Source organism: Blennius ocellaris, assembly GCF_963422515.1.
Source record: "Blennius ocellaris genome assembly, chromosome: 2".
NCBI classification, from domain to species: domain Eukaryota; kingdom Metazoa; phylum Chordata; class Actinopteri; order Blenniiformes; family Blenniidae; genus Blennius; species Blennius ocellaris.
Window position 1 is genome coordinate 32,817,008 of NC_137651.1, and position 25,260 is coordinate 32,842,267.

General features: G+C 49.7%; 1 protein-coding gene across 1 annotated transcript in view; it reads left to right on the forward strand.

Moving 5' to 3' along the window:
• Positions 1-1,085: 1,085 nt before the first annotated feature.
• LOC308141258 (unconventional myosin-XVIIIa-like) overlaps positions 1,086-25,260 on the forward strand; it is a gene marked incomplete at its 3' end in the record, with an annotated part of 73,986 nt that continues 49,811 nt past the window's right edge. The window contains 2 exon segments of the mRNA XM_080511346.1: positions 1,086-1,169; positions 4,437-5,603. Coding sequence (XP_080367472.1) covers positions 4,515-5,603 — 1,089 coding nt within the window. The 5' untranslated portion in view covers positions 1,086-1,169; positions 4,437-4,514.

Below are 25,260 nucleotides of genomic sequence, written 5' to 3' on the forward strand. Positions count from 1 at the left end.
CAGGTTTTTTTTAATCATATAATACTGTGAATATATCTAGAAAGGTATTATATACATATATATGTTTCTATCTTTTTCTCTGTACACCAGTTCTTTGTTTCCCAGTTTATTGCCTTTGAGTCATTTTTTTAATGCATTAATATTCCCCCTGTCTTCACTCTGCTGGGACTGTTTTACTTCGGAGTGATTTTTGCGACAGTTCCTGTTGTACACAGTAAACACCGGCAGATGGTCACGAATATGGTTGGTCCATAGTACTCAGTGTTGTTTTGATGTCATTGGTAAAGATATTGTCAATGAATGTAGCGCTGTGAGATGTTATTCTTTACAGTGGCCCTGAAGTGCAAACAACAACAACAACAAATCACTAAACACAACAACAAATTGAAAAACACAACAGCAAATAAAAAAACACAACAAATGAAAAAACACAACAAATTGAAAAAACACAACAGCAAATGAAAAAATAATTAGAGATTTGGTTTGTGTGTGTGTGTGGGGGGGGGGGTTACACCTACTTTTTTCAAGAGAGCTTGAAAAAAGTGTGAGCCTCAACACAAACTTTGACAATCCAAAATTATTACTAAAACCACCTTGACTACGACTACTCATCATAATAATGGTGATATGCTGGTTTTGTTGATTTTGGCCCCTCGGGGGCAAATAATTGAGGAGCCCTGGCTGTACAGTAAACCGTGACAAGTGAGGCTGCAGCGGCGGCCCGTGGCCAGCAGGGGGAGCTCGCTGTCCACAGCTTCCAGTGAGGCTGCAGCGGCGGCCCGTGGCCAGCAGGGGGAGCTCGCTGTCCACAGCCTCCGCGTGTCTGTGTGTACGGTGTTCAGTGTGACAGTGAGGCTGCAGCTGCGGCCCGTGGCCAGCAGGGGGAGCTCGCTGTCCACAGCCTCCAGTGAGGCTGCAGCTGCGGCCCGTGGCCAGCAGGGGGAGCTCGCTGTCCACAGCCTCCGCGTGTCTGTGTGTACGGTGTTCGGTGTGACAGTGAGGCTGCAGCGGCGGCCCGTGGCCAGCAGGGGGAGCCGCTGGGCCACAGCCTCCAAGGGGAGCAGCCTCGGCGTTAGCTTCACGTCCACTCCGCGGCTTTCCTGCTCCGGGAAGACGAGCTGCGCCCATCCACGCCGCTCCGGCCGCCTCGTCTCTGCCCGGGGGAACCAGTGAGTAAACCGCGCTGCTCCGACTGACCCGCTTCCGCCCGGGTGAAACTGTTGGAAGTTTGAGAGAAGGTGGTTGTTGATGGTCGCGTTCCCCTGCTGCACAGATTCACACTGCCAATTACGGCTAGTTAGCGAGTTAGCCTCCCCTCAAAGTTCCACCGAGCCGCTTTCCCTGCCCGCCGGGGGTTCATCTGGCCGGGCTGCTCAGACGCCCTCCAACCCGATACTTCCACGTTGGACGGCGGACGCTTCTTCCACCTACCGAACATTAGCACCGCCGGCTAATGTAGCCGAGGAGCTACTGCTGGTTTAGCCCTGTCATGCGCTCTCTCTCTCTCTCTCTCTCTCTGTCTCTCGCTCTCTCTCTCTCGCTCTCTCTCGCTCTCTCTCTCTCTCTCTCTCTCAGAGTTCAGTTCATTTAAATCATCACAGTGGTTGTAAACACTGCTAATGTGTTATTACCACACACACTGTGATGCTCTGGTTTGTTGATGGTGTGCAGATGACAGTGTTGTGTGTTTGCTTGAGGTGTGGCTGAAGGTGAAAACCTTCACGTATGTGGAACCTACCTGCTCACCTGCAGAGGACCCTACCTGCTCACCTGCAGAGGACCCTACCTGCTCCTACCTGCTCAGGTGTAGAGGAATCTACCTGCTCAGGTGTAGAGGAACCTACCTGCTCAGGTGTAGAGGAACCTACCTGCTCAGGTGCAGAGGAATCTACCTGCTCAGGTGTAGAGGAACCTACCTGCTCAGGTGCAGAGGAACCTACCTGCTCAGGTGCAGAGGAACCTACCTGCTCAGGTGCAGAGGACCCTACCTGCTCAGGTGCAGAGGACCCTACCTGCTCAGGTGCAGAGGACCCTACCTGCTCACCTGCAGAGAACCCTACCTGCTCACCTGCAGAGGACCCTACCTGCTCAGGTGTAGAGGACCCTACCTGCTCACCTGCAGAGGAACCTACCTGCTCACCTGCAGAGGACCCTACCTGCTCAGGTGTAGAGGACCCTACCTGCTCACCTGCAGAGGACCCTACCTGCTCAGGTGTAGAGGAACCTACCTGCTCAGGTGTAGAGGAACCTACCTGCTCAGGTGTAGAGGACCCTACCTGCTCAGGTGTAGAGGAACCTACCTGCTCAGGTGTAGAGGAACCTACCTGCTCAGGTGCAGAGGACCCTACCTGCTCAGGTGCAGAGGACCCTACCTGCTCAGGTGCAGAGGACCCTACCTGCTCAGGTGCAGAGGAACCTACCTGCTCAGGTGTAGAGGAACCTACCTGCTCAGGTGCAGAGGAACCTACCTGCTCAGGTGTAGAGGAACCTACCTGCTCAGGTGCAGAGGACCCTACCTGCTCAGGTGCAGAGGAACCTACCTGCTCAGGTGCAGAGGAACCTACCTGCTCAGGTGCAGAGGACCCTACCTGCTCAGGTGCAGAGGACCCTACCTGCTCAGGTGCAGAGGACCCTTCCTGCTCAGGTGCAGAGGACCCTACCTGCTCAGGTGCAGAGGAACCTACCTGCTCAGGTGTAGAGGAACCTACCTGCTCAGGTGCAGAGGAACCTACCTGCTCAGGTGCAGAGGACCCTACCTGCTCACCTGCAGAGGAACCTACCTGCTCAGGTGCAGAGAACCCTACCTGCTCACCTGCAGAGGAACCTACCTGCTCAGGTGCAGAGGAACCTACCTGCTCAGGTGCAGAGGAACCTACCTGCTCAGGTGCAGAGGACCCTACCTGCTCAGGTGCAGAGGAACCTACCTGCTCAGGTGTAGAGGAACCTACCTGCTCAGGTGCAGAGGAACCTACCTGCTCAGGTGCAGAGGACCCTACCTGCTCACCTGCAGAGAACCCTACCTGCTCAGGTGCAGAGGACCCTACCTGCTCAGGTGCAGAGGACCCTACCTGCTCAGGTGCAGAGGACCCTACCTGCTCAGGTGCAGAGGACCCTACCTGCTCAGGTGCAGAGGAACCTACCTGCTCAGGTGCAGAGGAACCTACCTGCTCAGGTGCAGAGGAACCTACCTGCTCAGGTGCAGAGGACCCTACCTGCTCAGGTGCAGAGGAACCTACCTGCTCAGGTGTAGAGGATCCTACCTGCTCAGGTGCAGAGGAACCTACCTGCTCAGGTGCAGAGGAACCTACCTGCTCAGGTGTAGAGGAACCTACCTGCTCAGGTGCAGAGGACCCTACCTGCTCAGGTGCAGAGGAACCTACCTGCTCAGGTGTAGAGGATCCTACCTGCTCAGGTGTAGAGGACCCTACCTGCTCACCTGCAGAGGAACCTACCTGCTCAGGTGTAGAGGACCCTACCTGCTCACCTGCAGAGGAACCTACCTGCTCAGGTGCAGAGGAACCTACCTGCTCAGGTGCAGAGGAACCTACCTGCTCAGGTGCAGAGGACCCTACCTGCTCAGGTGCAGAGGAACCTACCTGCTCAGGTGTAGAGGACCCTACCTGCTCACCTGCAGAGGAACCTACCTGCTCAGGTGCAGAGAACCCTACCTGCTCACCTGCAGAGGAACCTACCTGCTCAGGTGCAGAGGAACCTACCTGCTCAGGTGCAGAGGAACCTACCTGCTCAGGTGCAAAGGAACCTACCTGCTCAGGTGCAGAGGAACCTACCTGCTCAGGTGCAGAGGAACCTACCTGCTCAGGTGCAGAGGAACCTACCTGCTCAGGTGCAGAGGAACCTACCTGCTCAGGTGCAGAGGACCCTACCTGCTCAGGTGCAGAGGAACCTACCTGCTCAGGTGCAGAGGAACCTACCTGCTCAGGTGCAGAGGAACCTACCTGCTCAGGTGCAGAGGACCCTACCTGCTCAGGTGCAGAGGAACCTACCTGCTCAGGTGTAGAGGATCCTACCTGCTCAGGTGTAGAGGACCCTCAGGTAGAACGAGGAGGCCTGTTGGGTTCTGGTCTTCTCAGGAAGTGCTGGTTTCGGTCTCTGCAGTGTGGACACACTTTGTTTCCCTCACCGTTGTGTGGAGGACGTCACTGGTTGGAGTACAGCTGGTCAGTAACGATGCTGTAAAGCAGCCGTATCGTCAAAACAAATGAACGTCAGGATGATTTTATGTCAGACCAAATTTGAAATAATAAACGTAATAAATAAAACATGTGAAAGATCAGACCCCCGATGAAAGACGCACTGCCACTTCTGGTGAGGAGCGCATGCTAACCACCGCGGCTCCTTCACATCCCCTTTGTCCACTTGTGATTAACGTACGCGTGCGTTTCCTCCGACCGAACGACTGTTTCTTTCCCCCCCAGGGGTCCGGCCCTGTTGCAAGCGCAGCCGGACGGCACCTAGCGGAGCGAGGGAGCAAACGGCGCCGCGACGTCGCCACCATGTTCAACCTGATGAAGAAGGACAAGGAGCGGGAGGGCGGCAAGGAGAAGAAGAAGGACAAGAAGGAGCGGATGTCGGCGGCGGAGCTGCGCAGCCTGGAGGAGATGAGCATGAGGAGGGGCTTCTTCAACCTGAAGCGGGAGTCCAAGCGGGAGTCCAAGAACAAGCTGGAGATCTCCAACCCCATCCCCATCAAGGTGGCCAGCGGCGCCGAGCTCACGCTCACCGACATCGAGTCGGACGGCCCGGGCAGCCGCGGCAGCGTGGTCCTGGACGGAGGGCTGAGCGCCGCCAGTTCCACCGACGACCTGAAGGGGGAGCCGGGGGGAGGGGGCGCCCAGGACGGCCACCGCGGCTCGGTGCGGGACCGCGTGGCCCACTTCGGCTCCCTCGCCAAGCACAACTCCGCCCAGGTGGGCCAGATGATGAAACGCTTCTCCTTCTCCCAGCGGAGCAAAGAGGAGAGCCCCTCCTCCGAGGGCTCCACGCCCTCCGGCCAGAACTCCGCCGCCCCGTCGCCGCAGGCCGAGAGCAAGGCGTTCGGCATGCTGCGGAAGCACAGCCTGAAGCAGCAGCAGAAGCAGCAGCAGCAGGAGCAGGAGCAGCAGCAGCAGCAGCAGCAGCAGCAGCAGCTTCTCGGACCGCCGCCCACCGACAAGGTCTGCGTCCCGCAGCTGGTGGACAAGACGTTCCCCGCTCACGTGCAGCTCCCCGCCCTGGTGGCGCCCGGCGTTCCCGAGACCCGGGAGCTGCAGCTGCAGCGTCGCAACACCGGCGACTTCGGGTTCTCGCTGCGGCGCACGACCATGCTGGACCGCAGCCCCGACGGCGGCGTGTACCGACGCGTGGTCCACTTCGCGGAGCCCGGCGCCGGCACCAAGGACCTGGCCCTGGGCCTGGTGCCGGGCGACCGGCTGGTGGAGATCAACGGGCGCAACGTGGAGAACAAGAGCCGCGACGACATCGTGGAGGCCATCCGGCAGTCCGGGGACACCGTCAGGCTGAAGGTGCAGCCCATCCTGGAGCTCAGCGAGCTGAGCCGCTGCTGGCTGAGGAACACCCAGGGCCTGCGCCGAGACCACCGCCAGGTGAGCCCCGTCTGCTGGTGCACACTGGTGCACACTGGTACACACTGGTACACACTGGTACACACCAGAGCCGCTCTGCTGGTGCACACTGGTACACACTGGTACACACTGGTGCACACTGGTACACACCAGAGCCGCTCTGCTGGTGCACACTGGTACACACCAGAGCTGTTCTGCAGGTACACGCCAGGTTCACACCACATTCACACTGGTACACACCAGAACCGCTCTGCAGGTGCACACTGGTACACACTAGGTACACACCAGAGCCGCTCTGCTGGTGCACACTGGTACACACCAGTACACACTAGGTACACACCAGAGCCGTTCTGCAGGTACACACCAGGTTCACACCACATTCACACTGGTACACACCAGAACCGTTCTGCTGGTGCACACTGGTACACACTGGTACACACCAGAGCCGCTCTGCTGGTGCACACTGGTACACACTGGTGCACACTGGTACACACCAGAGCTGCTCTGCAGGTACACACCAGGTTCACACCACATTCACACTGGTACACACCAGAACCGCTCTGCAGGTACACACTGGTACACACTGGTACACACCAGGTACACACCAGGCACACAGTCCCGGAGCCTCTTGTGCAGGACTCAGCCGGACGCCTGCCTCGTCTTTCCGCGTACTTTGTGAAGTACATCATGTCTCGGCGCGTCGCCCTGATGTGCGAGCTGCTGCAGCCACACGTCCTCTCAGACGCTCCGGGTGTTCGTCCTCTTCTCTCCGACAAAGACTCCTTTATTAACACCTTCCCTTTTGTAATCGCGTGCAATAATTCCATAATCGCAAGCCGTGCCTGAAGCCTCATCCTGACTTTTCTTACTGCGTTCACTCTGTTTACCAGGCGACTTCTGCAACCTGTGACTCCATCTAATATGGAAATAAACATTGTTATATTCACTTTATCTCATTCAGGAACCTACAAATACGTTTTTGCTCCACTGTGCGTTGATCCTTCTCCTGGTGGTGATGCATTTCTTCCTCTCTGTATGTTTCAAAGGTCTTTTGTCTGTATTTATATTTGAACAGGTTGATGTTTGGACGTCGTTTCAACTCCGTCTCCAGTTTGTTCCACGATCGTTCACCTTTAACTGTCGGGATGAAGCTTTTCAGGGTTCTACTATGTTTCTGGGTCCTAAAGTTTCATTCCTCACGTATTTCATGACGACCAGTACGATCTGGAACCTTCTTATGCATTTGTCTTGGTAACAATCTGTAACTTGCTTTATAGAACATCTGTACTGCTTGGAAGAACAGATGTTCTGAGACAGATGAGCACACTCCCTGCTCCTCCTCGTGCGTCTCGTTATTCACGTCATCCGCCTCAACAAGAGGAAGGAAAACTTGAAATGGTCCTTTTATTTAAATGACGTGAACGTGTGTTATTAAAGTCAGGTGACCTGTGAGAACCGCTTTCCAGTAAAGTTCACTGGCTGATCAGACACAGACGTGACCACTTCCAGGTTTAATTGGCGTTTGGAAGGAGACGGGATTCTCTCTCTGCTGCTTCTTTCTGCTCGGACCTCCACTAACAGGATGTTTCTTCTTTTTTTATCCTGACCTGGAGGTCAATGACCTGGAGGTCAATGACCTGGAGGTCAAAACTGCTATTTAAACCGCTTTCTAGTTGTTCTGTTTGAGGCCTCCGTCACAACATTCCAGTAGTTTCTGTGCACATCAGGAAGCTCCAGGCGAAGCAGCTGGTTGAAAGTCAATGAGTGAAACTCTTCATTTTCTTTATTTCAATTTGATCTTGGTTATTTGACCAAGAGGAGACTTTTGGAATGTGGCAGCACAGGAGGAGTACAGTGGACTTTACTGAATCAAATGTACTTTCATTTCAAGTTATCGTGGAACCATCACCAGGGAGCTATAGAGCCACTACAGTGGAACTATCGCAGGGGTGCTATAGAGCCACTACAGTGGAACCATCACCAGGGAGCTATAGAGCCACTACAGTGGAACTATTGCAGGGGTGCTATAGAGCCACTACAGTGGAACCATCACGGGGGTGCTATAGAGCCACTACAGTGGAACTATCCCCCCCCCCCCCCCCCCACTACGTACTGCATGGTGTGACCACAGCTCACGACCACAGTCTTTGAGCTTTATTTAGCCGACTCAGCGCATCGACCTCCTGACGGCAGTATTTTTTTGAACGTTCTATTCTGGTGCCTTGAAAAGAAGGTGATTTGTTGAAATCCTCTGAAGCGTTGTGAGAGATTCCTTTGAAAGCTCAGGCAGGGATCGTTCCTTCCAAACAGTCAGCTCCTCCTGTTTACGTATTGATTTGTTTGTTTATTTGAGCAGTATACATTCTGCGCTTTGCTTTTGCTATTATTGCAATGTTTCTTGACATTTTCGTAGATATTTAATGATATATATTTTATTCTATCGTCAATAATAACTCCAAGGAATTTGATTTCATGCGCCCGCTTTATAACAACGAATATCATCATTTTGCTTTTACTCAGATTTAGAGACAATCTGTTTTGTTTGAACTGTTTGTTGACACTCTTGAGTTCCAAGTGAACAATTTGACACGGTCCTTTTAAATCGTCTCCTGAAGCAAAACAATGTTCTAAGAATTTTGAGAAGTTTTACAAATGTCGTTTATGTACATGTTAAACAATTGTCTCACCCAGTGTGTTTCAACCTTTCTTGAGCCAAGGAACACTTTTTTCTTTGGAAAAATCTGGAGGCACACCACCACCTCCACCTCCACCACCACCACCACCACCACCACCACCTCCACCACCATCTGAAAAAGTTAAACTCTGCAGCCTCTATTAACACTATAAAGTCTTTGTCATCAAAGTTTGATCAACAGGAATCCAGTAAATCCAGAAACCAGGACTTTTTTTAATAGTGACTCCCTCAGTGTGAAACCTGGACCTGATGGATGAAGAGCTGAGATCCTGGTTTTCTAAAACTTCTCCATCACTGTCACTGACACAGTACTTTGATACAAGATGGTAGCAGGAGGTGGAGATGAACCACACTGACGTCTGTCACTTTACATTTCACCGGCAAAGTTCTGTGCTGCCCTCTAGTGGTGAAGAGTATTGTAGCATCAGGGAGTTGGTCGCTGCAGTGCATGATGGGAGTTCAGGTTATGTGTAGCCGGAGGTTATGAGGGTTATTGTCGGGGTTGTTGTGTTGTTGGTTTGTGTTGTGTTGTTGTTCCTCGGTTCAGATGGTTATTATTTCCTCTAGTTTGGTTTGTTGGATGTTGGTGATCAACCAGGAGGGAGAAATGTGTTGTGGAGTCTCGTCCTGGTATGAAGTTCTGGTTGTGTGGGATCATGTCAAAATAAAAGCCTCTGGTGTTCAGCTGGCAGAATAGAACCTCGACTCAGCAATTCTTCCGCGGCGCTCGCCACAGTATTTATACTCGATTACTCTGCACACTGCTCTGACAGCGGCTGTGAGAGGAAAGGGGGTGATGCTCTGAGCAGTGGACGTGTTTCAGTCCAGTGCAAACGTGTTGATCACCAGACCTCGGTCTTCCCCACCGCCCACCCCGGGGGCTCCACTGGCTCCACTGGCTCCACTGGCTCCACTGCACTGCTGGGCCAGCGAGGAACCAGGCTGCAGAGATCGAGAACTTGGAAGCAGTTTTCCATCGTTTTTCACACTTTTCAGCGTAACATTAGGCTAGCTAGCTCCACTTCCACGTGTTGTTTGGCGTGACCGCAGGCTGAGCACTGTGAGGCTGCATCATCATGAAGCGATTCTTTTGGGTCATCGGCAACTAGAAAACCAAACTGCATACGACTGTAAATTAAAACTTGTTTTTTTTTTGTTTTGTTTTTTAACATGAGCCTTTGAATGGCTTCGTGTGAAAGAACTTTAGTCGTCGTGTGTTTACGTAGGTTTCCATTAGGAACGGCTGTAGAGCTGCGTTCTGTCGTTCTACACCTCCGTTCCTCCTCATGCTGAAGCGTTTGATTCAGACGCGACCAGATATAAAGTGAAAGGAGCAGAAATTCACTATGGAATTCCCAAATGTTAAAAAAAATGAGCCCCAAGCTCATTTACGGAAACTGTTGACGCCCCTGAGGGTCTCCTTTACCTCAGACATGCAGGTTTTTGTCTTTTATTTACATTATATGTTGGGTTTTTTAATTTTCAGAGTAATGTACCTCAAATGATTAAGTTTTTCTCAATAAGGAGAAACGATGACATCTTGACAGTAAACAGTCGCCGTTTCAACGTTACATGTGTAAAAGGGGAAGGCAAACACAAGTTAGCTTCGTCCTTCTCCTTTTTTTTTTTAACATGCTGAGACTTTTAATTTTCTCATTTTCTGCTAAAATATGCTTTGTTACTAACAATCATGTTCATGTTCAAAAATATAAATTTCATTAATTCAAGTGGCTTTATTTTATTAAAATGAAAGTTTGACATATTTCCAAGTTCACACTCTACAATCACAAAGTATTTCATCACTATATACAGTATTCTGTGTAAAAACTTTTAATTCCTTGTAGTATCACGGCATGGCCTTGTAGCAGATACCTTCTGCTCTCTGATGTGTTTCATCAAACGTCTTTGAATTAACGTCTCGGCTCAAAACAAGCTCGGCTTAACGGAGGCGAGTCGGCGTCGTTGAATCGGGAGCTTCAGTGGGAACAGTGTCAAATAGAGAAACGTGAAACCACCAGGAACACACATCCAGAACTCTTCTTGTTGTTGACGGCACGAACAAACATGCAGTCATTTCCCTGCTCCGTCGGGCCGGAGTTCTCAGAAGCTCATTCCTCTTCCTCCTCCAGAGGATCTCCGGGGGATCTGGTCAGGAAGTGGCCTATTTGTTCCAGGGCAGATTCCACAAATACCAGAGTGAGACGTAAAGGGAGAGGCGAGCTTCCTGTTGTTTCTCTCCTGTGAAGAGAAGAGAAGATAACTTCTGACTAGTTTCTCCCGACTCTCACACTTCATTTTGTAACTCTGCGCCGGTTCTGGGACCAAACGTCTGGCAGCAGCTCACATCTTGGGTCAAACGTTTCCACACTGCAGGGCGTCCAATTAACACACCGTCTGAATACGGGAACGTCGTCTAATCCAGGGTTTCTCAACCAGGAACCAGGATCTCAGCTCTTCATCCATCAGGTCCAGGTTTCACACTGAGGGAGGCACTATTAAAAAAAGTCCTTGCTTTCTGGATTTACTGGATTCCTGTTGATAAAACTTTGATGAGAAAGACTTTATATTGTTAATAGAGGCTGCAGAGTTTAACATTTTAACATTTTCAGGTGGAGGTGGAGGTGGTGGTGGAGGTGTGCCTCCAGATGTTTCCAAAGAAAAAAGTGTCTTGGCTCAAAAAGGTTGATAAACGCTGATCTGAAGCTCGACCAGCTTCCCGAGCAGAAAGTCACGTTTAAGTAGAACAATGGAAGGAGGGCCCATCGTTACTAGTTCAACCTTCAGCGCTGGCTGAGATTATCGTCACGATGACCTGAGCGTCCTTCAGATTGTCTGAGGGGATGTTGGACCAAGATTCTCTGAGCCGGGCAGTGGAGGAGACGACCACCCCAGAACGCTGCCATGGTTGTTCCTCTGGTCTCGGTGCTTTCCCTCTTTGTGGACCACTGTCCGTGTCACATGACCACCGTTCTGTTCTTCATAGTATCATTCATCACGGTTCAGTCGCTCCCGCATTGCACACTCTCGCCCGTCCAGCGAAGGAAGGACCTAAAGCCGCCGAGTCGGGTCGGCTGGTCGTACGTGTTGAAAGACGTCCTGAGTGACTTCCTCTATTGGAGCGTTTCCGTTCCCCAGGCTAGCCCGTCTCTCTGCTCCGTCAGCCATTAGTCTCTGCTCCGTCAGCCATTAGTCTCTGCTCCGTCAGCCACTAGTCTCTGCTCCGTCAGCCATTAGTCTCTGCTCCGTCAGCCATTAGTCTCTGCTCCGTCAGCCATTAGTCTCTGCTCCGTCAGCCACTAGTCTCTGCTCCGTCAGCCATTAGTCTCTGCTCCGTCAGCCATTAGTCTGTGCTCCGTCAGCCATTAGTCTCTGCTCCGTCAGCCATTAGTCTGTGCTCCGTCAGCCATTAGTCTGTGCTCCGTCAGCCATTAGTCTGTGCTCCGTCAGCCATTAGTCTCTGCTCCGTCAGCCACTAGTCTGTGCTCCGTCAGCCATTAGTCTCTGCTCCGTCAGCTACTAGTCTCTGCTCCGTCAGCTACTAGTCTCTGCTCCGTCAGCTACTAGTCTCTGCTCCGTCAGCCATTAGTCTCTGCTCCGTCAGCCATTAGTCTGTGCTCCGTCAGCCATTAGTCTCTGCTCCGTCAGCCATTAGTCTCTGCTCCGTCAGCCATTAGTCTCTGCTCCGTCAGCCACTAGTCTGTGCTCCGTCAGCCATTAGTCTCTGCTCCGTCAGCCACTAGTCTGTGCTCCGTCAGCCATTAGTCTGTGCTCCGTCAGCCACTAGTCTCTGCTCCGTCAGCCACTAGTCTGTGCTCCGTCAGCCATTACTGCAAACGTCGACGGCCCAAAGACCATGGGTGTGTGAGACTGTCTGCAGCTGCTTCATTGAAGGTCTTGTCACATGGTGGGAAGGTTAACTTGATACTTGTATTATATCATATATTTCATATTGCATGTACATATACATATATTTATACATGTGCAAGTACACTATTACTATTGGTATTATTATTATTACTGAGATATATATATATATTGTTGTTGTTGTTATTTTATTGCTACCATTATTAGTAGTACTATACACGAGTATTATACACTATTTCACACTGTTATTATGTGTATTATTGTTATTATTATTATATAATGCCTACTTCTAATGGCTCTGCCACGGCACCTTACTATTTATTTATCTTGCTTTTATCTCCTGTTATTCCTAAGTGCCCATGTTCCCTTCTGTGTTTTACTTTGTCTTATACCAGATAGTTTTATATTTTTATTTTTTACTTTTATTACTATTCTATTGTATTTTATAATATTTGTATGTACCAGACTGCTGCAACAAGACAATTTCCCTTCGGGGATGAGTAAAGTCATTATCTATCTATATATCTATATCTATCTATCGATGGAAGTTCGTTGATTTGAGCCTCAGATGGTTTGGACGGTTGTTGTTGTTAGGGAGCGTGTTAGCGAGGAGACCCGTCAGGAGCCTCTGTGGTCGTTGTGATCGGTACGACTCTGTTACCTGTGACAGGATTACAGGTCTGATGCCGCCACTTAGCAAACAAACGGGTTAACCCGGCACCGTTAGTCTTTTAATCCCCTTTCCCGGTCATTGGCCTCACTGAGCTTCTCCCAAGTGGCCGATCGGGATCTCCGGCCAGAGGTCGCTCGTCCTGCCGCCTCCTGGAGCAGCGCCGCCTCCATCAGAGGCCGTGTTGATGAATGAAGTGGAGGGAGGAGCCTCCGGATTAGCAGGCGAACCCCCCGCCGGGCGTGGTGGGAGGCGCCGGGCGGAAAAGAAGGGAATGTGGCAGAAAAGGACAAGCGTCACCAGGCAGTGGTGGATGAGGAGGAGGAGGAGGAGGAAAATACAGAAACATGTCTTTTCAGCTCCACAGGTTGCACAACTCTCAACATGTACTTGTTGCTGCAGTCAGTGCTCTTTCAATGTATGTAGGCGTTTTAGGCCACTTTATTTATAAAGCACTTGAACGTCTGGCTGAAGCCAGAGTGCTTCACGTAACAAAGTAGTGCAGGTTCCTTCACATAAACACCCAGTTCAAACAGTGGCGTGTTGTTCTTTACGAAGGCAGTGGTGAGGACACCGGGACCCTCCGTCAGGGAATTATTAGTTATACATTAGTTATCAAAGGAGAGAGCGCTGTGTTACTAGCGGGATATACAATTTTTATTTTGTTTTGATTTATCTGGATAAACTTCCTTAAATTTTAATAATTGATTAGCTCAGTGTTTTTCAACCTTTTTGAGCCAAGACACACTTTTGTCTTTGGAAAAATCTGAAGGCACACCACCTTCACCACCTCCGTCACCACCACCACCACCTCCACCACCACCTCCACCACCACCACCACCTCCACCACCACCATCACCTCCACCTCCACCACCACCACCACCTCCATCACCTCCACCTGAAAATGTTAAAATGTTCAACTCTGCAGGAGCAGCGGGTGAAAAACAGTGGATTGGCTGATGGCACAAGTCTGTTGGCGCAAAGTTTTGAAAAGTAAATAATCCTTTTTTTTTCCTTCTTCTTCTTTCAGTGCTTCCAAAATTAAAATGTAAATGTTCTGATGCTTTTGATCCTCCATATTATCAAAGTGAATGAACTGGCTGTTAATTAGGATGAAAGCAATCCTCGGTCTCCTTTCAGTTCATGATTTGACGGAACCCAAACAATTCTCCATTGACGGTGGTGAGGTGTTGCTCAGACTGGGCGCCAGTTGGCGGGTACTTGGCCGCTATGCGTGGTGGTTTATTTGCGGGTACTTGGCCGCTGTGCGTGGTGGTTTATTCGCGGGTACTTGGCCGCTATGCGTGGTGGTTTGTTCGCGGGTACTTGGCTGCTATGCGTGGTGGTTTGTTCGTGGGTACTTGGCCGCTATGCGTGGTGGTTTGTTCGCGGGTACTTGGCTGCTATGCGTGGTGGTTTATTCGTGGGTACTTGGCTGCTATGCGTGGTGGTTTATTTGCGGGTACTTGGCTGCTATGCGTGGTGGTTTATTCGCGGGTACTTGGCTGCTATGCGTCATGGTTTACACGTCCACCTTGTGGTGACCTGGATGTGAAGGACTCCCTGCCGGGGTTGTCGTCACCTGACTTTTCTCCTGCAAACTGAATTATTCACTGCCGCGCTGCAGCTGTACTCAATAATGGAGAGGAGTCCTGAAGGGAAGAGTTGTCCGTAAAGAAGAGCGGCTTGTTTTTCGCCCTGAGGTGTCTGGTTTCACTTCACTCCGATGGCGGATACAGTTCAGTCGTTGTGTCAGAAGGTTTAAAGCCTCCAGACGGCAGCAGTGCAAAGACACCCTGAGTGTTTCCACCAGCTCAGACCTCAGCGTCACCCAAGACACACGGAAGCTGGGAGTTAAAATCTGATGAGCTGAAATCATGAAGGCGCTGAAGCAGGTGGGGAAGCAATGTCTCCAGGAGGAGAAACTCCCTCTGTGAAGGCCGTGAAACAAAGAGGAGATAGTGGGCGAGGGGCCACAGGTCACATTGTGCCCGGATCCACAACATGAGGGCGACGTCATGAAATCCAAGACATTTCAAGGGGAAGAAATGTGAGGAGCCGAACCAGGAAGTGGCTGGAGAGTCCAGATGACTGGCAGGTTTTCACCATCGGGTTAGTGATGCACCGATATCTGCCGACACTAATCCCATAGCAGAGCAAACAAATATGGACAAATGTGGACAAATGTGGACAAATGTGGGCGTCTGCGTGACGTCATCTTCTGATAAAACCACGCTTGACTATATTACATGCCAGGAATGTGACAATGGACTCGCTGTGTTGCAAAGTAATGCAGTAAATGGCAGTAATAAGGACACTAGTGTTAAAGAGCAGGGCGTTGATGAGGAGGGTCGTCCTGTGGTCCCCCTGTGGTCCTCCTGTGGTCCCCCTGTGGTCCTCCTGTGGTCCTCCTGTGGTCCCCCTGTGGTCCTCCGGTGGTCCTCCTGTGGTCCCCCTGTGGTCCCCCTGTGGTCCTCCTGTGGTCCCCCTGTGGTCCTCCTGTGGTCCTCCTCTGGTCCTCCTGTGGTCCCCCTGTGGTCCTCCTGTGGTCCTCCAGCCAAACGGCCTCTCTTGGTTACGAGACTCCTCATTCACACTCTTTTTCTTTTTCTTTGTTTTGGAGAGTCATGCTGTATGTCATTTATTTGTGTAAAGTTCATATTGGCAAAATGTTGAGGAAGATACTGGCTTGAGTCATGTGACCAAGTTTGTATTGATCGCGCATTAATTTTTTTGAGGAGAGGGGAGAAACGACCAATACCCTTGTTTTGTGCTACATATATATATATATATATATATTTTTTTTTTTAAACAATAATCACAGTGATCCAAATATTTGCCATGAGATGAAACCAGCCTGAGCAGCAACAGAGCAAAAACCAGAACAATCACAACAATGATCACAAAAGCAAAAACAAAAGGACACAAAACAAAGAACAAAAAAAACAAAACATGATTTTGATATTTGACAGAACAAATAGCAGAAAATAAGAAAAGTCAGCAGCAAATCTCATCAATGGTGTGTGTGTGTGTGTGTGTGTGTGTGTGTGTGTGTGTGTGTGTGTGTGTGTGTGTGTGTGTGTGTGTGTGTGTGTGTGTGTGTGTGTGTGTGTGTGTGTGTGTGTGTGTGTGTGTGTGTGTGTGTGTGTGAGTGAAACACTAAGTGTGACTTGGTTGTTTATGGAGGAAACAGGAGAAAGGAAGTAGTTTGGTAACGAAAAAAGAATTGTAAAGTCATTAAAAGATATATTAGACATTCTCTCCCAGAGGAGGAATATTATTGGACGAGACGGAGAGAATATGAGAAAGTGTAGGTGTGTGAATGCGTATTTACGTTTGTATATGTGTGTGTGTGTGTGTAAATTGTCTGATAACGTTACAGAAAACCGACACTGAAAATAAAAATAAACAGAATAATGGAATAAACAAACTAACGAATGGATGATGAGTAAAACAAATTATATTATGGAATTCTTAAGCTAATTATCAAAATTAGCTGAAGATAGTTTCATACTTTTGATAGTTGTTTTTTTGACATGTTGGTTTGTGCAGTTTGACGGTACTGGGTGAAGGAAGCTTCACATTCCAGAGACGGACGCCGCCCGTCGTGCTAAAACATGCTTGGACAGATTCCAGTGCAGCTTCACGTCTGCAGAATGTCGTCCGTTCACATTTCAGCCGTCTGCTCGCTTATTAACACGAGCATGACAGCAGGTATGAGCAGTGAGGCGTCACACACACACACACACACACACACACACACACACACACACACACACACACACACACACACACACACACACACACACACACGGGAAGGAAAGGGCATTTTTGGTTTCCAGCTAATTTTTGTATTTCGCAGAGACATGTTGGGGTTTTTTTTGCCAATTTGAATCATGTGTGAGATTAATCCCAGTCGAGTTTCCTCTCCAGTGAGATCTCTTGGTTTAATGATGTCGTGTGACGTGTCGTCCTGTACGATCGTCGTGTTCGCTGGAGAACGATGACGAATGGCGACGGTGGCATTTTGGAGCGTTGTACCTTCAAGCAGGTCACCGGCTGGCAATGTGTGTACAGTCGTTAACTTCTGGGCTTCTCACACCAGGTGCAGCAGGGGGTCACACTGGTTCTGTTGAGGGGCCACATCCACCTCATCTGACCTCTGGGGGCCAACAAGTCAAACTCAACATGTTAAACTGCAGATCTGGACAAATGTCAAAGTCTTTCCTTCTTTTCATCCTTTTGTATCTGCAAGGATTTGCTAGTCTATCCTGAAATATACATATTAAAGGAAATCAGATATTATATTTACAAAAAAACCCTCAGTCACCTTATCTGGTGTCGTATTTTTATTCGGGATTAAAACAATTTGTCATCATCTGGACATTGTTTTGAGTTTACGTGTCTAAAGTATCACTTCACATAAATTGGACTCATTGTTTTATTGTGAAAGGCGTTGCGTCATGTGACCTCCACATTAATGTCGGGGGTCAAATTCTGACCAAGGGAGGTTTTGAGTGTCATTTTTGTCGACCAAGTGTTTTTAGATCAGCGTCTGTCAGTTTTCATTTTTATATTTCACACTTCAGAAATCACCAGGCGGCCGATCAGATGGTCTGGTGGGCCGCTTCTGGCCCCCGGGCCACATGTTGGACACCCCTGCTGTACAGTAATTAACATGTGGAGGTCGTCAGTTATTACAAATGCTTCTCTTGATTTCACAGTAGTCACTGTTATGTCGAATAAATAGAATACAAGCCAATCAGCAGACAAACACCCAGGGTGAGTGAGTGTGAAAGGTGATGGTCTCTGGTTCAGTATGATAGACCTCTAAAGACCAACTGTCTTTAGAGGTGCCCAGGCCCCCAGTCAGGGCCCACAAGAACCCATCCTCCATCAGTCCCACCGCTAATAGGGAGGAAGAACCACAATTCAATTTGTGGGCGGTGCAAAGTCGGGGGAGGGGCCAGACCACATTTAAGTAGCCCACCATCACCTCCTTCTGTGGCCCCGCCCACCATCATCTATTTCTCTGGTCCACCATCACCTCCTCCTTTGGCCACGCCCACCATCACCTCCTCCTCTGGCCCCGCCCACCATCACCTCCTTCTCTGGCCCCGCCCACCATCACCTCCTTCTCTGGCTCCAGCAGCCATCACCTCCACCTGCTGCTCTGGCTCATAATCACCCCTCCTCTGGCCCCACCCACCCTCAAGTCTTCTTCTGGCCCGGTCCTCACCTCGTCCTCTGGCTCCACCCACACCCACATCCTCATCTGGCTCCGTCCTCTCCTCATCCTCTAGCTCCACCCACTCTCCTCCTCCTCCTCTGGCCTTTTCATCTCTATCAACTCACCCTCCCACTGAGATAATGGAGTTCTTTGTGCCGGTGATGAAGCTGGTGTTTCTGGAGCTCTGGCTCCATCTGGCTGTGGAACGTGGGAGGTGGAGGAACAGATCCAGGACTTGTGTGACCGACTGAATGACTGCAACCTTTTAAAGGAGGGTGTGTTTCCTCGTCAGCAGAACTTGTAGGGTCAAAGGATGTGAATGAAACATTCACACCTGTCGTCGTTTAACGTTTTCTTTCTTTTCTCATTGTGACTTAAAACTTCATGGACCATGTTAATTGCACTTTTTTTATTTTTTTATGAACTCACCATCAACAAATGGTTTCTTACCTTTAGCAAGGTTCCAAGAAACAACTAAGCGATGATGCGCCATTGCCCACTTGTGTCTGAGGCACGGAGAGCTCGTATCACGTTATGTCTTCTGTTTTGCAGCCGTGGGATCTCGGAGGCTCGTTGGCATTAAAGCTGGCTGCATGCAGGAAGTTGAGGTGATGATCCACTTGGCTGACTGTAGGGTCTGCGTGCAGATCGAGCATGAGGCCCGGTCGTTCAAAACTAAACTGTTCAGTCAGATTTCAACTGGCGCTGTTCCTGCTTGACTTTTTCCACCCTGCAGGTCGCGTCGTTTCTTTTTGATCATTTTGACTCACTGTCGGACGACATGTTGGTTTCGCGAGTCATGAAACTGAAATCCATGGAAGTCCAAGCAGGGCACGTATCGATGCAGCGACGTCAGATGTGCTCAGGCTCTCGCTTCGACTGTGGTGTGGGATGAAGATTAAAGGGATGAAGATTTTTAACCCACAAATGGGACTTTATTTCACGTTGATGTCGCTAATGGGCCGCCACAAGCCAGACCGTTGGCTCCCGCGAGTCGCTTATTGAGGACCCCCGTCATAGGATCGTTTTGTGAGAGTTGTTTGATTCCCATGGACCCCTTGCAATTACGCCACGGACTACCAGGGGTCCGTGGGCCCCCGGTTGACAATCACTGATCTCAAGGACTACAAGGCATCCCTCGCCTCATGACTCCACCATAAGAGACGGGGCAAAAATGTTCCAAGTTCCAAGACGAAAACCACTGCTAAGTAAAAAGAACGTTAAAGTCCCAGTGAAATGTAAAACACTACTTTGCAAAAACCGATAGTTGTGGTTCTACCTATAAGGTTCCTCCGACTCTGCCCCTCCACTGTTGTCACATAACAAAGTTATTTGAATTTTGAATCTCCAGGGGAATCCTTCTTCGTGGGCCATTGTGGGCGGAGCCTATGTGTGACGTCACGAGTTGTGCAGATCTCGATCTGTTGTGTTTATATCGGCTTGTTTCCTCTTAAATATCCAAGTTTTTACAGTGTTTTGAAGTTATAGTCGGCGTTTTATGAGCCTTGATGAAAGATTGAGCCTGGAAGAGACCAGAGAGGAGAAAAGGAGCACGGGCGGCGGGAGTGGCTAGCCGCTAGCTCGCGCGGCTAGCGGGAGCCGTTAGCTCGCGTGGCTAGTAGACGATGAAGTAACACCTGGACTCTTCAGTGATTCAGTCTTCTAGCTCTTGGACGTGTTGGATCCAGGAAGCCGGTCGTTCTGCCAAAAGTCAGGAGCCTCAAAGCCTCAAAGGTGAAAAGTGGCGGCTGCTGAGGCGAGGAGACGAGGACGAATGGAGGACGAAGCGTCTTCTGCTTCCTCAAACATGTTCCAGACGGGGTCACCGATGGCAGAACCACCTTCTGTGTCTTCTTCATCAATCACTGGGTTTGAAATGACCATGATGATGAAATCTGGTTCAATTCAGCCTCTTCGTGGTCAAAACTCTGATCCTCCATCATGTAAACACAACTTGGGCGTGTGCACAACTCGTGATGTCACTCTGTTATTGTCAGAAGCTCCGCCCAGCAGAGGAAATAGCGCCGTTTATCGCTATTTTCTCTCATATTGTCGCGTTTTAACATTTGACCTTCAGCCAGTTAGCAGGAAAATGTTCTAGAAGAGACACCAGAGGGTTCTGGAGGTGGAACCTTCATTTCACTGGGACTTTAAGGCGAGTCTCATTTTTGCCAGAAAACATCTTGACAGTCCCCCAAGACTTTTGTGAAAATATTCTGTGGACTAATGAGTTGAACTTTTTGCAAGGTCTGTGTCCCGTTACATCTGGTGTAAAAGTAACAGTACATTTCAGAAAAAAGAACCTCATGCATCAGTAAAACATGGCGGTGACAGTGGGGCTGCTTGAGGACCTGGAAGACTTGCCGTGACAAATGGAAGCATGAATTCTGCTGCCCACCAAAATACCCTGACAGAATGTCCAGCCAGCTGTACCACGACCTCAAGCTGCAGAGAACTTGGGTTCAGCAGCACGACGACGATCCCAAACACAGCAGCCAGTCCGCCTCTTGACTGGCCCAGGAAAAACCGAATGAAAGTCCTGACCACAATCCTATTGAGATGCTGTGACAGGACCTTAAAAACCCTCCAACGTGGCTGGAGCACAACTATTCTGCAGAGATGAATGGGACAAAGTTCCTCCACGGTGTAAAAAAGCAAGTTATCACAAATGCTAGATTTCAGTAGTTGCTGCTTAAGGGTAGCCCGACCAGTTGTTAGGTTAAGGAGACAAACACTTTCACACAGGGACATGGAGCTTTGGATATTTTGCTTCCTCTTTAACCCTCCTGGGCCGTTTTTCACTGCAGTTGTTTTTCCCTTTATATCTCAAATATAAAATCCTTAAACCTTGCTTTTTGGTGTCATGTTGTTCAGGACAACCTTATAAATGCAGCTCTGAAGCATTGGTTTCAGTTTGGCACACTTTATTAACACGGTGGATCTAAAAACACAATAAAACTACAAATTCGGTTGGGAAAAGCATCGATTTATTGATGATAAAAATTCCTAGACGTGCTCAACGAATCATTTAGTTTACTTATTAAGTAAATCTAAACTATAATGAACTAAAATGTATCAAAACAGGACTGGAAAAACAGTTCTATACAGATATTTACAGTGAAATAGAAGCACAATAATTGATTTAAAAACTACATTTTGTGTCATCGTTGAATAATATTTAAATTTGTTTCGTGATCTGAAATATTTCAGTGTGGAAAACGTGCAAAAAAGAAGGTCAGGAAAGGGCAACGGTTTTTTTCACGCCGTTATCCGACGGCTCAGTCACCTGATGTTTGTGGTTTCATGATGAAATCAAACGGCAGCGGCGCTAAATGAAAACTACATCAGTCTCTTGATTGATTGGATTAGACCATGTATGAGTTGAATTCATGCACTTTTGTTTCAAAAACAAAAAAAGCACTGGCTTGCTTTCTCTTTTCTTTTCAAAGTTTTAGCAGACAACATGTTGAAACTCTCACTCTTCATTTCTGGACCCCGTCCGTCGCCTGCTTCTGCTTTCTTCAGCGCTGCCTTCCTGCACATGCTGCTTCCTCTCCCGCATGAAAGTTTCACAAACAAAGAGCCTGCAGCCGATAGAGCAGGGCTGGCGTGTAGGAGTACAGGCTGGCGTGTGGGAGTACAGGCTGACGTGTAGGAGTACAGGCTGACGTGTAGGAGTACAGGAGTACAGGCTGACGTGTAGGAGTACAGGCTGACGTGTAGGAGTACAGGCTGGCGTGTGGGAGTACAGGCTGGCGTGTGGGAGTACAGGCTGGCGTGTAGGAGTACAGGCTGGCGTGTGGGAGTACAGGCTGGCGTGTGGGAGTACAGGCTGACGTGTAGGAGTACAGGCTGACGTGTAGGAGTACAGGAGTACAGGCTGACGTGTAGGAGTACAGGCTGACGTGTAGGAGTACAGGCTGGCGTGTGGGAGTACAGGCTGGCGTGTGGGAGTACAGGCTGGCGTGTAGGAGTACAGGCTGGCGTGTAGGAGTACAGGCTGACGTGTGGGAATACAGGCTGACGTGTAGGAGTACAGGCTGACGTGTGGGAATACAGGCTGGCGTGTAGGAGTACAGGCTGGTGTGTAGGAGTACAGGCTGGCGTGTAGGAGTACAGGAGTACAGGCTGACGTGTAGGAGTACAGGCTGACGTGTAGGAGTACAGGCTGGCGTGTAGGAGTCCAGGCTGACGTGTAGGAGTACAGGCTGACGTGTAGGAGTACAGGAGTACAGGCTGACGTGTAGGAGTACAGGCTGACGTGTAGGAGTACAGGCTGGCGTGTAGGAGTACAGGCTGGCGTGTGGGAGTACAGGCTGGCGTGTGGGAGTACAGGCTGACGTGTGGGAGTACAGGCTGGCGTGTAGGAGTACAGGCTGGCGTGTAGGAGTACAGGCTGGCGTGTAGGAGTACAGGAGTACAGGCTGACGTGTAGGAGTACAGGCTGACGTGTAGGAGTACAGGCTGACGTGTAGGAGTACAGGCTGGCGTGTAGGAGTACAGGAGTACAGGCTGACGTGTAGGAGTACAGGCTGACGTGTAGGAGTACAGGCTGACGTGTAGGAGTACAGGCTGGCGTGTAGGAGTACAGGAGTACAGGCTGACGTGTAGGAGTACAGGCTGACGTGTAGGAGTACAGGCTGGCGTGTAGGAGTACAGGAGTACAGGCTGACGTGTAGGAGTACAGGCTGGCGTGTAGGAGTACAGGAGTACAGGCTGGCGTGTAGGAGTACAGGCTGGCGTGTAGGAGTACAGGCTGGCGTGTAGGAGTACAGGAGTACAGGCTGACGTGTAGGAGTACAGGCTGACGTGTAGGAGTACAGGAGTACAGGCTGGCGTGTAGGAGTACAGGCTGGCGTGTAGGAGTACAGGAGTACAGGCTGACGTGTAGGAGTACAGGCTGACGTGTAGGAGTACAGGCTGGCGTGTAGGAGTACAGGCTGGCGTGTAGGAGTACAGGCTGACGTGTAGGAGTACAGGCTGACGTGTAGGAGTACAGGCTGGCGTGTAGGAGTACAGGAGTACAGGCTGACGTGTAGGAGTACAGGCTGGCGTGTAGGAGTACAGGAGTACAGGCTGGCGTGTTGGAGTACAGGAGTACAGGCTGACGTGTAGGAGTACAGGAGTACAGGCTGGCGTGTTGGAGTACAGGAGTACAGGCTGGCGTGTTGGAGTACAGGCTGACGTGTGGGAGTACAGGCTGGCGTGTGGGAGTACAGGCTGGCGTGTGGGAGTACAGGCTGGCGTGTGGGAGTACAGGCTGGCGTGTGGGAGTACAGGCTGGCGTGTAGGAGTACAGGCTGGCGTGTGGGAGTACAGGCTGACGTGTGGGAGTACAGGCTGACGTGTAGGAGTACAGGCTGACGGAGGGACAGGAGTCCAGGGTGAAGGTGTAGCTCCTCAGGACATGAAGGTACGTGAGCATTGTGGTTGCTGCCCAGAGCTGCGACTCTCGTAACTCTACCGTCTTCATCGGCTTCCTGGAGACACTTGTGGTCTACAAACAGCCTGCGGTTCTTCCAAATCTGGAGTTTGAGGCTGTAAATACAAGTCTGTTGGTTTTTGTTTTGTTCCTCGTGGAGCCGTCGGGTTGAACCTGCAAGAAAATACCGTTCACGTTCATCACTGCTGTATTGAAAAGCATGATGTGCTTTGTTCGGGAGCTATTTATGCTGCAATATAATAACTTCTTAATGTTTTGATGCAGCGCTCTGTGCTTTAGTTACACCCCGGAAGTGAGGAGAGACAATCACACAAGTGACTCGCGGCTGTTTCCTCATCAAGAGCGTTGAGTAGAATCAGAAAATACACGTACAAATTCACATCACTCGCTTATGTCAAGCAACTAGAGGTCTAAAGTATCATTCACACAAGTTGGACTCGTTGTTTTATTGTGAAAGGCGTTGTGTCATGCGACCTCCACAGATGTCGGGGGTCAAATTCTGACCAAGGGCGGTTTTGAGTGTCATTTTTGCCGATCGAGTGTTTTTAGATCAGCGTCTGTCAGTTTTCATATTTAATACTTCACTTCAGAAATCACCTGGCGGCCGATCAGATGGTCTGGTGGGCCGTTCTGGCCCCCGGGCCGCATGTTGGACACCCCTGGTCTAAACTCATGAATCAATATTTAAATCAAAACTATTAGTGCACTGTTTTTAACTTGTCACACTTTAGTTGTATTGAATGTATCACTTTGGCAATTTCTGTGGTCAAAGAATAATTATTTCCGATTAAAAGGTTGTTTTTTTTCCTCTTCTTTTCATTGTTTCTCAGTTCATTCCTGTCCTCCGATACTGATGTTCGCTCATTTGAAAGAGAGGATGCTCTTGGAGATTCGTGCACGTTTCAATACATGACGGGAAACATTGGGCTCATTGACGCTTTAATTGACTCGTCACTTGGTAAACGTGAGAGGAACCATTCACCTGGCGTCTGTGTGCCTTTACCCTCATGTGCTCCTCCATCTCATACTTCTATCTTCACACTGTCGCTAAAGGTCGAAGCTGCGTTTGAGTTGAAAGAGCCCAAGTATACAGAGCTGAAGGACCGAGCCAGCGGTGCTCACAGTGTATTCTCCATTTCTTTCACCCACGAGTCTGACATCTTGAGCAGCAGATCGCACACTGCAGGATTCACCCTGAACACAATTCATCAGCGACGTTTCCCTTTCAGTATAAAAACCACCTTTCAGCTACAAACTGTCTGTTTTCCACTGAATGAAGCCTGAGCTCGACGCTCTATCCATCCTCCTCTTCTTCATCCTCATCGGAAATCCACAGTTTAACAGTTTACTTCTCAAAGAAAACAAACAAAAGGGCGGGACGGAAGAAATGTCCAAAGGTTTTTCAAGTTACATAAGTTGTCTGTTAAATCCTGATCAGTATCAGTCATCCAAGGAAAAAAGAGACAAAAAGAAAAGGAGAGAGAGAGAGAGAGAGAGAGAGAGAGGTCAAAAAACCGGGCGGCTCCACCCTCACCTGCCAGGTAACCCCCCCCACCCCCCCGGGAGCATCAACAAACAATTAAAGGTGCACAGCCACTTAAACACCGAACAGTTCTCCGTTTCCCAACATTGCAAATAACATGGAAATCAAACTTTTATCCACTTAAATTAACCACAAACATTTCCAATGATGAACTTATGACATTATTGCCCGTATGAACTGAAATACCTGTAAAATGCTCCTAATTCCTTCCAAATGAAATCACTTAAGTTATT